This window comes from Euprymna scolopes, chromosome 22 (assembly GCF_053919585.1).
Source record: "Euprymna scolopes isolate OS-2025 chromosome 22, ASM5391958v1, whole genome shotgun sequence".
NCBI lineage: Eukaryota > Metazoa > Mollusca > Cephalopoda > Sepiida > Sepiolidae > Euprymna > Euprymna scolopes.
Genome location: NC_136503.1, coordinates 21,545,123 through 21,561,924, shown reverse-complemented (window position 1 = coordinate 21,561,924; position 16,802 = coordinate 21,545,123). Strand labels below are relative to the sequence as shown.

Genomic DNA, 16,802 nt, shown 5'->3' with positions numbered 1-16,802 from the left:
GAAAAGCGCGTAACGTATAGATTTATTTACATCAATTTTTACAAAATTATTTCTATTTTGTCTTCTCGCGTGTTGATCGGGCTTTTTTAGTATAAATAAAGTTAAACTAAACTCAAACGATGTATTCTCGGCATTGTGCCAGGAAAAACGTCCAGAAGCAATCAGCTTTGATCAATCTTGTATATCAGATTCAATCTGGACAATTGGGAGCTGCTTTCCCCTCCCCAACATCTGTTGGGGGAAGAAACAGTCACATTTGGATAAACAAACCCAAACGCTGCGTGACTTCTATTTGACCTTCTTAATTAGGTCAAATGGGAGCAGCAGAGTTAACTTTTATTGCGCACGCCTGTTTTTATAGTTAAATAAATAAATTAAAACCTGCTTAACGTTGTCTGTCGCCGTGGCTCAATGGTTAACGTAGCACGGTTTTTTTTTTAACATTAATTTCCAACTCAACAAAACATTTTTTTATCATTATTTAACACCCCCCCCCCCCCCCGGAGTTTTGATTTACCTCAAAACACCCGGGCATCGCCGGGTACCCCTGCTAGTATATATATAGAAGTGAAAATCTGTGTGTATTTATGTATGTGCGTGTGTTTGTATGTCTCGCAAAAACTTTCGACACAGGCCACTGATTTTCGCCAAATAGGTATCATTTTCGAGCTCGAACCTTCGGCCGACAAATATAAAAAAATTGGCGCAAAACATTAATTCCTTCACCCTAAACTTGCCATTTTTGTACAGTGGGGGGGTTGCAAAAAACCTTTCTCATGACAAGATGGCTTCTACGCATGCGCAAATGACGTCGGAACTTGAATTAATTTAAATATAAAAAAAAAACAACCCAATTTTGTCGACGTCCTCTTAGCTCAGTTGATTAAGGCGTGGCGTCATTATCTAAAGATTGTAAGTTCATATCGTGATGTGGGATGTCCTTTTTTTTTTTCTTTTTTTTTTTTTTTCGATTTTTAAAGATTATTGAAATGGTTATGACAGGCTGACCGTAGCGGTGCAGATCAACGGTAAGCTGTCGGAGTCATTCGCCGTCTCTTGGTCGGTGTGACAGGGTTGTCTGCTGTCGCCTCTGTTGTATGTCTTGGCATTGGAACCCCTCCTTCGCAAGTTAAGGAACGAGGTGACTACACCAGTTCTGCGTGGGATAGTTCTCCCTGGAAGCACACGAGCCAGGGTTTCCACGTTCGCCGATGACATCACCGTGTTCGTATCTTGCCCCACCGACATTCAAGCGGTCACCGAGGCGCTCGGTCGATATGAAGAAGTTAGAGGGGCCGTCTTCAATCGCAGTAAGTCGGTGGGTCTGCAGTTGGGTGCCTGGACCAGAGTAAATTCGCTTTTGGACATCTTCAGTTGGACCGACTGCCCGGTCCGGATCCTCAGTGTGTGGTTCAGACCGGGTCTCCAGCTGGAGAAAAACTGGTTTTATGCTTTATTTATTTTTTCCCCCAATACCCGATAAGAATCCACCCCAATCCCCACTAGGGATCTCCCCGCTTGTTTTCTGGGGCACCAAAAACAGTAGCCGATCTAACTACTTAGTTTAGCTCAGAGAGGGACCTTACTAACAATGCACTAGGCAATTTTATTTGATCATTTTTTCTAGGTTGTTTTCCCCACTCCCCAACACGAAGTATTTGTTACCAAATTAAGAACTTTTATTTTTCCAATGAATTGAACTTTTTTCATACACACTCATACACATTTATGTTTAAAAAAATAAAGGGAAAACAAAAATGCACACGCATACAGAAATTGTAAATATATGCTTTTGGCTAAAATACTGCGAATTCATTAGTTAGCTTTAGATTCCACAAAGTGAATGAGGTACTGTGATAAATGTTGCCAGTCAAGAGTAAATCGCCAAAGACTCCAATTTTTACTTTAGTTACAAAGACCCTGCAACACTCCCCTCCCCAGATCTTATAGGGCCTTGTGCCTAAATTTGTTTTGTCTTTTGGAGATTTTACTTTTTAAATTTTTTAATTTTATATTGAAATTTTTTAATTGTAATATTTTTCTTCAAACGGAATAAATTAAATATGAAGATCAAAATGTAGTATCTGTTCTTACTACATACTGTACTTATGTTTGTAACTTTGTTATATAAAGTGGGGGATCATTTTTCTGTATTAATTTAATGTAAAATGATCACCCACTTTACAACCAGTCAGTCTCAAAGCCATTCAAGTCATTCTCCAGATCATTCAAGTTGTTTTTGAAGGATTCAAGTTATTTTTTAAGCATTCAAGTCATTCTTAAGGTCATTAAATTCATCCTTAAGTTCATTAAAGTCATTCTAAGTCATTTACTTTTTATTTATTTAAGTCATGTCATCCCATTTTTTGGTCATTTTAGTTTATCTTTAAGAATTTCATGTCAATCCTGCATTCACGCATTACATGAGAGCACGCGACTAATGGTTATCGGCCTTGTTTTTTATTTATGCTCAACACACACCTCCAAACACTCAGGCAATGCCAGGCACCCAGGCTAGTCTATATATATAAATAGCAAAACCGTATGTATGTTCATGAAAGGCTTTTTTCGCCGTGGTTCTCGACGAGGTTACATTTATTTAGAAGTTTCTTTATACTTCCGAGATTATAATATCTCCGATTTGAAAACGGTTGTCGTCTCTTATTTTGATTGACTTTTATAAAATTCCCTCTGTTCCGTCGTTTCGCGTGTTTGTCTTTTTCGTATAAATAAAGCGAAACTAATTAAAGCGAAGTCGATTCACCAGCCTTCCTGCCGGAATGTCCAGAAAAACAATTAGCTTTGATCAATGCGGGGGAAACCCTTCATATCACACAATTGGTCTTCATTTTGACACTGCCAGAGGTCCCTCTTTTAGTGGGGAGCTGTTTTCCTCAACATCGTGGGGAAACAAATAAATAAAATTTCAGAAAGCGGAAGGCTTAAACTGGCCTTCAACCAACGTTTATTTCTACGCTTGCGTGATTCTTAACTTATTTGTGCGAGTCAACTTTTTGATTGACATCACTAAATTTGAACGCTTTCCATTTCCTTTCGCGTCTTCACTTTCTTTTCCGCGTTTGCGTCATGTATTCGAGCCTGCCTGCCTACTAACATTTTTTTTCTCACACATACAAACACTTGGGCAACGCTGGGCATCCCCGCTAGTTTTATTTAAGATTTTTCTTATTAATGAATTTCCGATACAAGAACTACCATTCAAAATCACCGCAAATCGTTTCTTCGTTTGCATATTTTAAAACTAAGCATTAATCAGATGTGACTTTTCCTGGACATTTATTGTCAATCCCAAATATCAGCTGATGTGATATTGTAAACAAACAGAGAGAATTTGATGAGGACATTATCATTATTATTTTTTTTATTTATTTATTATTTAAAAAAATTTTAGTTTTTTTTTGCAAATTAGTCCATCTGGCAAATTATTCTTCGTAACATATAATAATCAATAGAGGATTAATTCTATAATAATACATACGCAATCTGCATAAATTAAAATATGTTTAAGCGTATTATACAACAGGGTTAGGTATTTTCTAAAATCCAAATTATGTTCCGTCTGCCTGCTTCCCACCTGACTACAACATGGATGTCTTCAAGTCCAACGTTAACAAATTCCTAATGAACCGCCCTCTTTAGTAAACACTTCATTAAATCTCCACACTAACGTACTGTACTTGCAATAACCCTTATCCCTGAGTGGCTTCCGGGCCTTGATAAGTGGTGACCACCGTGTAAAAAAATAAATAAATAAATAAAAGTGATGGATTCTGTTTTTGAATTGAAATAAGGATTCTAGAAATAAAGCTTTGATTTTAATTTTTGTTAGGGTATAGCAATAACTACAAAACCACTCCATAGACTGTCCTATTGAAATGGTTTATCCCAACCCCAAGGCTGGGAAATGTCTGTATATCGAGTATTACTAGAAAAGGGGGGGATGAATAATTGTGAGAAAATTACCTCCCTTGACATATGATGATTTGGTTCATTTTGATTAACTTTTTTTACAACTATTGTTGTGGATAAGTAAAGCAAAGGAGAGAGTCATCGCATCAATCAAGTTTTTTTTTTTTTTTTTTTTTTTTTTTACAAGGGTGTCACCACTTATCAAGGCCCAGAGGCCACTCGAGGATAAGGGTTAATAGGTATACATTAGTCATTGTGATTTTAGCATAGGAAACAGTGGGAATTTTGAAACTTGGATTACTTAGGGGGACGATTCAATTAGAACTTGTTCACATTGGACTTTTTCTCTTTTTTTTTTCATAGGTATCAACTCATTATCAAGGCCAAGAGGCCACTCAAAGATAAGGGTTAAAGAGTGTACAGTAGAAATTGGACAATATAATAATCATTAGTAATGAAAATTTGTTAAATTTGATAACTTATATGGAACGGCTCATCAAGAACTTATTTACGTTAGACTTGAAGACAACCATATTGTAGTCAGCCGGAAAGCAGGAAAATGGAAGACAATTCCACAGTTTCAAAGCCCCCAGGAGTTAAGCAAAATGAAAGCAATAACCTCGGATCGACATTGGTGACTTTTAACACACGTGGCATCTGCAAACAAACAGAAAATAAACTTGTTTGTTTATTTTGTTTTTTTTTTCATCACATTTTGTTGATTTATAATATAGGGCAAGATTTACTTTAAAAAAAGGAGGGGAGCGATATATTAAATATTTATTTTTTTGTAGGCTGCAATTTTTATTTTTTTCAAAACTTTTAATAAACAAATGCAAAGATTCTGTCCCTATCATTCTAAAATGGGTTCAATCTCTAAAATTATTTGATTTATATTTAAATCATTATAATTCTAATAAAACAAGAATTTAAACTTGTATCCTACAGTATAGACACAAGCTGGAAGAAATCACAACTAATGAAAGTACAGTTGTTTTCTTAACCTAATCTTTTTTTTTTTTATTCAATCTTCACCCTAAACAAGGCAAGTGCCACTTTGAAGTAGGGGCTACTATCGGGGACATAATTTGCGGGGGCGTTATGAAGGGAGATGAGTAGAAAGATGTTTGTTCACATTATACTTGAACTTCTGCATATCAGTACAGTTGGGAAAGCAGAATCCCGGAAGGGAGTTCCAAAGACTTGCAGTTCTGGGGAAGAAACTATTGGAACAAAAAGCCCCCTACACCCAGGGATCTCCACTGTAAAAGAGTGGGACCTAGTTACTTGTCCGGCCTGTCGGGGGCAGTCACATCGAGGGAGGTACAAGTGCTTGCAGCTCGTCAGAGCAGCCACCATTAAAGTTAGTCCCCCGACAAAGGAGGGATTTGACCTAGTAATTCACTCCCATTCATCTGTTCGTTTGTTCGCACTTATCTCAATAACCATGCCTTGGATTTTTTTGACATTTTGCACAAACGTTAGTCATGGTGAAAATAAGTTTTTGCCAGAATTAATTTTCCGGGATAACTCTGGGTGATTCACCCTAAGGAGCATTATAGGAGTAAAATTGCTCCCAAATTGTTCATCCGTTCACTTGTTTACTTTTCACAGTAACCACGCCTTAGATTTAGAAAAATTTTGCACAAACATTAGTCATGGTGAAAGTAAATTTTTTAATGGTGAAGAGGGGAGGGACCCCATATGCTTGGCTTTTTAGAAATAATCCGACTGACACACCATTTTTTGTGGGATCACTAGAGTTAAGCATGCCCCATGGGTGACTATCTTGAAATACAGGTGACAAAACAGGGAAAACTTCTTATAAAAAAACTAGCCTTGGTGCCCGGCGTTGCCCAGGTGTTTGGAGGTGTGTGTTGAGCAAAAAAAAAAAGTGGTAGTAGGCAGGCAGGCTCGAACCCGTATCACGAAATAGGAAAAGAACATGAAAAAAAAATGTGACGTCTTTGCCGTTGCATCTATCGCCAAACCGGAAGTGGCGAAGGTTTAAATTAAGGTTAGTCAATCAAAAAGAGGAGATGACTTTCGAAAATATCGGCGAAAAAAGCGACCCATCCTTGTAGAAAAGTGCCAAGTTAAGGGTGAAGGAATTGATGTTTTTTGCCAATGTTTCGATGTTTGTCATCCGAAGGGTCGAGCTTCAAAACAATACTAATCTCATGAAAATCTGTTGCCTTTGTTGAAAGTTTTAAGCAAACATACATACATACATTTAAACAGACAAGTGAGATTTATATTATAGATTACGATGATTAGATGGATATGACACTGAAGACGGCTTGTTAATCTAATATTCCCAAGAAACTTCTTTCTTTGAAGTAAGCCAACCCAACCTGCTGAAGTTGAATGCCGCATCAGTCAGGCATATTGATTATTGTCTAAAATGTTTCTCTTTTGTTTTTTCAGCTGTTGGAGATGCTCGGACGTGAGGATTTCTCAGAAGAGTTTTTCTACCTGCACTACTATGACCCACCAGAACCCCTGGGTGACGTGCGCCCGGTCCCTAGCCTGAGGGTTAACACTAGCTTCTATGTGCATTAATCCTCCTCTAAAAATCATAGGTAGCCGTAGTCTTTTTATGGAGCTTCTTTGAGTGTGGCTATCTATGTGGACAGAATGAACTTTTATTCTTACTAAAAATTTAATAAAAATGGAGGTTCTTTGTCTGTTCCTGCCTGTAGATGTAGTTCATTTTATGCTGACAACCTGATATTATGGGATAAAAAATGGTGATGTATATACATTCTTATGTTATGAAAAAGCAAATGCAATAGATGCTTAAAAACGTGCTATATTATTAAGACTGCAGTTTGAAATCGTACAGATGTGAAAAATGCAATTTTCTTCAGTAAGAAACTTAATAAATTCAAGTTGATCTTTTTAATGCTGTGGAGTTTCTAATCCAAATGTTTGGTGCTGACTCCCTGTTCTTTTAAAAGAAATCTTCCTCTGTCAGCAGTAATAATTCATATTGGATCTTATTCATAGCATTTTGTCTTTTTGTTAAGTGAATAGAAATATTTTTCAAGGCCCTGTGAATTTAATTTATTTTTCTTTATTTTTTGATTATTTTTCAAATTATTTTTAATATATATATAATTTTAAAAATGTTATAAAACGATAATTTTATATTTGATCCAAATGTTATAGAAGTATATATATATATATGTTAAATTACGAGATCTGAAGAATTAAATTCAAAACGTTTCAAAATATCCGAAAGAAAATATATCAAAATCTTTATGCGATTATTTAGTGTTGTTGTCTTTTAAAAAAAAGTATAACAACTTAATAATGCCAAAAGGATTCTGATATATTTTTTTACATTATTAATATTATTATTCATTTTAAATATGTATTTTTTTGGATGGGGTGGGGTACAGTCCTATTTTTTAGTCAGTTGCCTAAATTTCTCTGACTACTCAAACATTGAATTTGTTCTGACTCTGAATCCGATTCCACGATTCATACGCACACATTATGAAAAAATAAATCCTACCGATACTTGAAAATATGTGATTGTGTTCCTGAGAACAATTTGAATTAATGCAGTTTTAAAAAAATATAATTTTATTCTTGAAAAAAGCTTTTAAACCATACGAAAAGTGTTAGCTGTGCTATAACATTTTAAAATTGCCTTCATAAATGGATAAACATTTAAAAAGAATTATATATATATATACATTATTTACTATAATAATTATTAAATACCTATAGAGACTAGTGTTTCATCCTTTCAGGAATCGTCAGTGCAGGGTGTCACGATTAATGCCAGTCGAGAGACTCAAACTCTGGCAACAGAAATCATGCCTGTCTTCATTAGCAAAGACCCGAACCACCAGGCTACTGCAAACCACGAGATATATAAATTGAAATTAAACATCTATTCTTATTAAATACTTTTAGCGTCAGTCAGAGTGATCTAACCATTATATAACGATCTGCACATATAAGCTAAGTTGACCGACTTTATTACAACTGAAAGTGCTCAACGATAAGAAACAATTTCTTAAAGGGACTGACATTATTATTTACTATAATAATTATTAAATATTGACAGACACTAGTGTTTCATCCTTTTGGGAATCATATGTGTGTGTGTGTTATAATTTATTTTTATTTAAAATTAAATGGAAGATATAAATATTATATATCCAGAATGTGTGCAGGAATTTGACTAGGATCGTTATACAGTTTTTTTTTTCTTTTTACGTTTGTGAAGATGAAAAGAATTTTGTATTCATTGAAGTTATTCAATTATTTGGTTGATTTTGAGTGCAACTCTTCAACATCACTTGAACATTTGTTCCAGTATGTTTTTCACATTTAAAAGTATATATATATATATATATATATATATATATATATATATATATATATATATGCTATTACTTCAGTGTAATGCAAAGTTCCTTGTAAATACAACAAAAACAAATGGAGCACTGTAGGAGTTGCGGTCAATATTTGTATAAAGCACCATTAGGTATAATTACTGACATCCCAGTATCCTGTTAGATAGTTACTGACTATAGACTTGTTGGTTCAATCCCGAGCTTGGAATGGATGCTGAAAATCGTGATGCAGTTAAACAATCTGCATGTGGATGATATATATAATGTTTGAAGGTACAAAATTTATAAACACATTTGAACATTAGCAGAAATCTCTTTAGAGCTCTTTCGGCTATAATCTCATCAGGAGAAAAATCGATAGAAATAAAAAAATATATTAACGGCAAAAATAGAGCAATGGGGGTATCTTTTTGTGTGTGTGTATGTATATATATATATATATATATATATAACTACTTAATTTACTCACATAAAATTAATATACGAAAGTATAGATTTATGCGTAAACTTTAAGTATTTACTTCAAAAGTACTCAATATGTAGGTAGAGCTAGTTAGTAATTTATAAAATATATATGGCGATTAAGCTTAATCGCCATATATATTTTATAAATTACTATATATATATATATATTTAAGGTGCCAAAAGATGATTCAAATAAACAATTTAATTCAATAAATGAGTATAAGGCGATTAAAATGGCACTGCGAGGGAGAAAAAGAAAAAACAGGAGAAGTGGTCAAAGTTTCCCAAAGAGATTTAACGTTTTTTATTGATTCCTTCTGCCGGCACAAAAGTTTTCGCATAAATTAAAATATATATAAAATAAGGTTTTCGCATAAATTAAAAAATATATATATATGATAGATTGTTATTTATTTCTGTCTTTACCTGTTGTTATATATGGAATAATTACATTGATGTACCAGTTCTTGAGGATTCACCAAAGTTAAGACCTGTTGAGCATGCTTCATAGGTGACTATCTTGAAATACTAGGTACTATATCTAACAAGAGTAAAAACTCCCTGCAAAAAATGATCTGCAATACTTGGAATATCTACTTGAATCACACACACACTAGCATGCCACCTGGCGTTGTCCAATCATAAAATATGCTTAAATATGTTTTAATTTATGCAGATTTCGTATTCATTTTCATAGAGCCAATACTCTATTGATTATTATATTGTACCTAATATATAGTAGAAATTCCAAAGTTAAAAAAAAATGTCTTCGGTGCCATCAGCTAGAATAAAAACTTTGACATTTAGCAATCAAGCCTTATTCGTTACCATCTCAGCGAACGACAGATGGATATCAAAACTTTGTAAATCAACTGACTTTAATGTATAAATGTATATTTGTGCATGTGTAAAGCAACATCTAAATCGATTTATGCCTGACAAGTTCTAATTTTTCAATCTTGACCTCTTAGCAGCTATTTTTACCAGATAAAAACCAAATCAAATTTGTTTCACAGGTCTAAATCCCCTATATATCAAGTTTTAAGTCTGTAGACTAAAAATTAAGAGTAGTTTGATGGAGACCATTACGCACACACAAACACACATAGACAAGGTCACTTGTAAGTTATGAAAATATATATGGCAATTAAGCTAAACAGAATATTCCGCATTTCATTCTTGTGAGAATTTGTCAGACGCCTTCTGAATTCGCCTGACGAATTCTCACGAGAATGAAATTTGGAATATTCTGTGTAGCTTAATTGCCATATATATTTTCATAACTTACTGCCTAGCTCTACCTATGTATTGAGCACTGTTGAAGTAAATACTGAAAAACTTCCGCATAAAATTATACCTTCATATATTAATTTATGTGATTAAATGAAATAATCGTTATATATATATATATGTATATATATATATATATATATATTTATATATATATATTAATCATCCACAAATCGACTTTCACTGTATCACAGCTCTTCAACATAATTAACCCAGCTGAGATTGAAACGTGACCATCTAGAAGACAGTCTGCTCTTATAGTTTCTAGTCCATTTGACTGCTGCTTAGGTAAGTGAAAGCATAATGATAAACATTGTCAAATGCTGAAAACTTGATTTGTTGATGCAAAGAGTATTGCATTTATGCACTCGTGGTAGTTTATTTCAGTTTCCAGTATGCTCAACCCAAGAGAACGTATTTTATGTTTTTAGAATCTCAACTTTCATGTCTTGAATGACAGAATGGTTTCTGAAGGCTAGAATGGGAGATAAACAGAATCTCATCTTCAGCCGCAATGATGGCGGAAGTACTGCTTCTACCAGTGAGACATGCTCCATGAACCACTTCTTTGCTTCACAAGACTCAGCCTTTTAAAGTAGACACAATCCTGCCAATCATCTGAAACAAGCGCCAACAACTCCAGAAATCTCCACTGCTACTAGAGTCAAAAATAAATTTGTCAGCAAAAGAACATTTATTTGGATTTCTTTCTTTCGCAAAGTTGGCAGGTGTAAAATGTATATTCAGGAATCTTTTCTTTTTTTTTTTGTTCAACTTTTAGCTTATATCCACATATAAAGGCAATTTGTATGTATGTGTGTGTGAGTGTATATATATATATATATATATTGAATTTAAAATCTGTAAATTAAAATTTACAACAAATTTATTATTCCACAAGAAATACAAATTAAAGATTTAAAAAGTTTTCTTATTCCATGGAGTTTCAATGAATGACTCAAATCCCCAGAAGAAATATCCTTTTAACCTATGTTTTTCTGCATTTTATAAACTTTCATAATTTGTAGTTTTCAATTCATGTGCTAACCAGCAACATTTATAGCCATCCTAGGAATATCATTTTGCTAAGTACATTCCTACAAGGATATGAGACAGTGAAACTCCATGGAATAAGAAACATTTTGAAGTCTTTAATCTGTATTACATGTTTAATAATAAATTTGTTGTGAATTTTAATTTACGGAGTTTCAATTCAATTGCTTATATTAATTCTTTATCTCTTTTTCATCTGGTTAGGATTGTCGTAAAAGTATTAATATTTATGCTTGCTTTAAGTTTACAGAATTATTAAATTTGTATACTAGTAAAAAATTATTTGGAATAAATATATATATATATATATAATATATATATATATATATATATATATATATATATATATAAAATTCCAAAGGTTTTTTTTCTAGTTTACATATAAAGTGTATATATATATATATATATGTACATATATTGAAAAAAAAAATTATTTTTGTTCAGGCATTTTATTAAATTTACAAAGTCTTTCTTTCTATGTATTTCTGATCATCTTCAGTCCAAAAAAGTAAAAAACCAAGTTTCAAACGTAACAAATTAAAAATTACACCTGCTGGTCAACTATACCGCCATTTTGAATTTTTTTTCATCTTCTGAACATTTCTCTTTAAAAATATTGTTTAAATGGGAAATATTTCAAAGCCAAATCTCTTCAGTTCTGTTAAGAATAGAATTCTTTTTTTTTTTACATGAGAAAATCCTGTAATATACTTTCTGAATTGATTTTGACAATAAAATTTAATTTTCAATTGAGTTCTTTGGCATTTTCTTCATCACACAGATATATTTTTTTTCAATATTATTAGTTATTTCTAGAGATTTTGTTTCTTATTTAGAATTCAACCTAATTAAAGAGAAAATTACAGAAAATTTTTTATGATCTATGTACCTGTTACTGAACGGAAATATCATATTTAGAAAATTATATAAATCGATCAAGTAGTTTTTTTTTTTTTTTTAATAAAGAAAATCATTCTTAAGTGAAATGGGAATTCTAAGCATTATAACATGAATCTAGTGACTGGATCATTGAGTTATCGCCCTTTGATTTTGAACATTCTTTTTTTCATAATGGTAAGCAAGATAGTTATTTTTTAGATACCCATAAATTTTGATTTTTTTTTTAGTTAAACTAATCAAGTAGTTTTATTTTATGTGATTTTTGAAATATGACATCTTCGTTCTGTAATGGGTACATATATTATAAAGTTTTTTCTGCATTTTTTTCATCCCAAACAAGGTACAGTGCCACTTCAATGTAAGGAGCTACTATTTGGGACTAACTATGTAGGGAGTTGAACAGCGAGATGTTTGTTCACATTACATTTTAACTCCTGCATGTCAGTACAGTTAGGGAAGTAGGGACTGAGTAGGAAACTCCAAAGTCTAGGAGTTTGAGTGAAAAAAATATTTGAGAAGGCTTTCCGACATCTATGAATCTGTACAATATAAGGGTGGGATTTTGCTGCATGTCAGTTTAGTCAGGAATATTTACATCAGAATGGGAGACATACATACTTGGAGTTCATCAGAGCACTGTCTATTAAAGTACTTGTAAAACAGGTACATTAACGAAACATTTTGTTGATGGGCCAGAGGTTGGAGTTTGGTTGATAGTGTGGAACCTAATAGGTTGGTGAGTCTTTGTTGAATCCTGTCTAGAAATGAGACTAGTGGTAGATGCACCAGCCTAGATGTGGCAAAAATACTCCATGCATGGGCAAACGGTGACTTTGTAGAGGTACAGGATACTCGGGCGTGAGTAACTTTTTAGTACGGTAGAAAGAGCCGCCTTCTTTGCAGCAACCTTGGCAATGCCCTCAGTGTATTCCAATTCATGTTTGTGAACGTTAAGCTGAGGAGTTTGAATGAAGTGCTTTCAGGTAGTGTATCACTCGCCATGGCTTTCAATGGTCGAGAAGATTTCTTGTAATTTATTAAAGGAAAGGCGCTTAGTCTTGGTAGCATTGCATGTTACAATTCATTTACATCCTCATTCCATTACAGTCTTGAGGTGTTCCTCTGAGGTTTTTAGGTATTTCCTTAGATCTGTGTTCATTCATTTTCTTCTCATGTTTGTTATAGAGCATGGTGCAATCAGCAAATATGCTCATCTTGGAGACAATATTATCAGGGAAGCTATTTATGAATATCAAGAATATCCCTGTGGCATACCTGCATTTATATCATTTTTTGATGTATGACCATCGAGGACAACCTGGATTTTTCTCTTATTTAGGAAGGATTTGATATTAAGTATTCATCCAGTAATAAAATATATGATTTTCATGAGGAGACAACTGTGCTATATCTTGTTAAAGGCCTTAGATATATCCAGGGCTACTTATCCAGTGTATGGTATATACATTCAGAGATTATAGTTAAGATATCTACAGTAGATTGAGCTTGCCTAAATCCTTACTGTCGGTTAGAAAGAAGCTTACTATAATATCTATGAGGTGGTGGACTAGTGCTTGATTAAGAAAGAACTCAATGATTTGGGTGAAGAGAGAGTGAGTCTAGTGGGGCGTTAATTAGTGGGTCAGTTCTTTCACCAGAATTCTTGTAGACTGGTAACACAGAAGCAGGATTCCAGCAGTCAAGAAAGCAGGATTCGGTAAAGCATTTGTTGAAGGTTTTGGAGAAAAGTGGGTCAATCTTAGCAAAGCGTTTTTTTTATAGTATAGCTGGCATGAGGTCAGATCCACATGCCTTGGAGGTGTCTGGGATTTTATATCATTAACTTGGGAAGGAGTAATTTTCAGATCGAGTGTGGCTTCTGTCCACAAAGAAAAGTCTGGGAGAGTGTGGTTTGCTGGGTCCAAAGTTGACTTGGAAGCAAACCATCAAGCAAGCAGGTTAGCCTTCTCAGTTGCCATGCAAATAATCTCGGTTAGCTAGTGGGGGTGGGGTTAGCTAGTGGGGGGGGGATATTTAACTGTCCATTATTTACTACACTGTTATAAATTTTCCAGAAATCTTGAGTTTTTAATTTCTGCGACTCAATATGCTTTTTGGTGGTTTGTTTCTATTGGCTTGTTTTCTATTGGCTTTCTAGCTTCTATAAACTTTTGTATATTCTTACTTGACTTATGTCGGATAAATTTACAGTAGTGGTTTTTAAAGTGGGCAGTACCGCCACCCAGGGGGCAATTTGAACTTTTAGGGAGTCACTGGCGAGTAAAGAGGCAGAGAGGAGTGTTGAATTCATGAAGCGGGCGTTTAAGCAATTACAGTAAAATGTGACACTGGGCTTGGGAGAAGAGGAATTAGTAAATTTGCAAAATGAGGATCTGAAACCAAAGTTCTAAACTTTTTGGTAAAAACGTTTTGTAAGCAAGCAATCAAGATCCCAAAACTCTACTCAACCCTGTGGAAAGACATCAAGTTGGTTTTCATTGCTTTTCCGATTTCCTACTTGGTTGAGAGGGGATTCAGCGCTGTGTTCAGGCTCCTCACCAAACAAAGAAACAAACTCAACATAACAGGACGTGGTGATCTGAGACTGCTCCTGACAAACCTTCATCCTGATGTTGACAGTTTGATTGCAATGCAACAAGCCCAATCATCTTATTATGCAGGGTAGTTGTTAATGATTAGGGCTATGCCAACAGCATATTCTTTTCATTGTTTTGACTCTCGAGTATATATCCGACACAGACACAGTTAATCAACCGAGAACCACATCACTCTATATAAAAGCATAAGATATCAACAGATACACACTAGAGAGTCAAAACAATGAAAAGAATATGCTGTTGTCCTAGACCTATTAATGATTATTCGTTCAGTTTTACAATTTATTTCAGGTTCAGTTGAAGGTGTTTGTGATTGAAAAATAAATGTTAACCATTTTTGTTTGTTAAAAATTGTTTTTTATACTGTTTGTGATTGAAGAATCAACCAATTCTTATAACATTTAATATTACCCTCGTTCTGACGCTCATTGAAAGAGGGGGTGCTGGCATTTTGGTTTAGCAGTGAAGGGGGTAATGGCAAAAACAGTTTGAAAACCACTGATCAGCAGTATGCAAGCTGTCTTTGAGTAATGGTAGCTGTGCAAGTAATGGAACTATTGGGGAGAGTGGGGTTTGCTATAGTTCCTATTTACAATGCCTCCCCACGGAACAGAGTTAGACACCAGGGTCGTTTTTTAACGTGGAGAAAAGGAACAAAAATTAAAAATTGTCTCAGTCGTGAAGGACTTCTCCTCCACTGACAGAATAAGAAATTGAAGTGCAGCATCTGAAGAACAGATACTACACTGTAATCTCGGCCCAAACGCCAGGTCCAAGTAATACAAATTAATTCTTCCAATGTTGTAATTAATTTGTAATTAACTGAACAAACCAACCATCTTTCTCTTAGATATCTGTGTATTTCTTACTATGTATGAAGTGTTGAAATTAAAGTTTTAAACTACCAAATACCGTTTCATGCACAAAAAACATCCGTCGTTCTTTTCTCTCACTTACACGTGAATTGACCATACATACAAAATCAGTCCGAGCAAGCAAAAAATCTTCTCTTAATAGCGGTTTTAGAAATCTGTTGAGCCAGAAGTTGAACACATACGTCCCGTTGATACTCCCTAAAGTTTTATACTTGTATTCGTTTTACAACTCTAGTCAAGTGTCCTACCATCGGAAGAGTGCAGGCATAACGTTTCGTTTCCTATCGGTCTGGTTTTGAGGTTGAGTGTCGCACATGCCACCCTTTGACGCTTGTGTCCATGACTGTTGCTGCAATCTATTAATTCAATCACTCTTTACTCGCTTTCAATGTCAGTGAAAGCACTTAAAGAGTGACTCCCTCTTTTCAGCTAATTTCCATGATGTGTTTGTACACCATGAACACATATGGTAAAATAAAAAAACGTTTTACATCTACATTATCCATAATGGTAAACTATAGTAAAGAGACTGATTATTTTATGCAAGAATTTCTTAACAGATATATCGCAGTTGAAGAAATTTCAAATGAAATAAATGTCGACTACATAGTAATGATTATGAGCCAATAGATCACAGGTACATATTATTTTATAACTAGCAGTTGTACCAAATATTTATTAATAAGAGGCATTATTTATTTACTTTTTCTTTCTTTTTTTTTTTTTTGGTACTAATTAGTGTTGGGACGATTAATCGGAATCGAGATTTCGGAAAAATCGGAGCCTTTTGAGGTATTGGCATTGGTATTGAAATCAGGAAAATTTTAGCCTATTTCCAATGCTAAAACCGATTCCTTAAATTATCTTTTTTTATTTAATTAAGAAACATCTTCCACTGCTTGTAGTTGTAATAAAATAATAAATATTTATTGATTTAAACTTCCAGTAAGACTTAAATCTCTAGATCACCCCCCCCCCTCACAAGTGTATTTTTACGTTTGAGAAAATATAGGCACATTTAAGATGCGTTTTATACAGTAATCGGGACAAAATAACAATTTTATAGTTAAATATTTAGAGATTTATAAAGAGTCGGAATCGGGAATTGTATCAGAATCGGGAAAAATATTACAATCATCTCATCACTAGTACTAATAAGTAACTGCTTATCAAATACATTGTGTGCAGATTCAGTCACAAAGGAGACCAAGACAAAGAATAAAAAATACCTCCAACTTGCTTTTTCTTTTAGCAACAACATTTATTTCCTATTTGATACAACTGTGACGTCACCCATG

At 34.0% G+C, this 16,802-nt stretch overlaps 1 protein-coding gene across 1 annotated transcript in view; it reads left to right on the top strand.

The window, feature by feature from the left end:
• The window catches only part of LOC145243918 (uncharacterized), a 48,492-nt gene extending 36,632 nt beyond the window's left edge, over window positions 1-11,860 (top strand). Inside the window, exon 3 of the mRNA XM_080107030.1 lies at window positions 6,358-11,860. Within this exon, the coding sequence (XP_079963156.1) occupies window positions 6,358-6,492 (135 nt within the window). The 3' untranslated portion in view covers window positions 6,493-11,860. The remainder of the gene's footprint in view (window positions 1-6,357) is intronic.
• The last annotated feature ends 4,942 nt before the right edge of the window (window positions 11,861-16,802 follow it).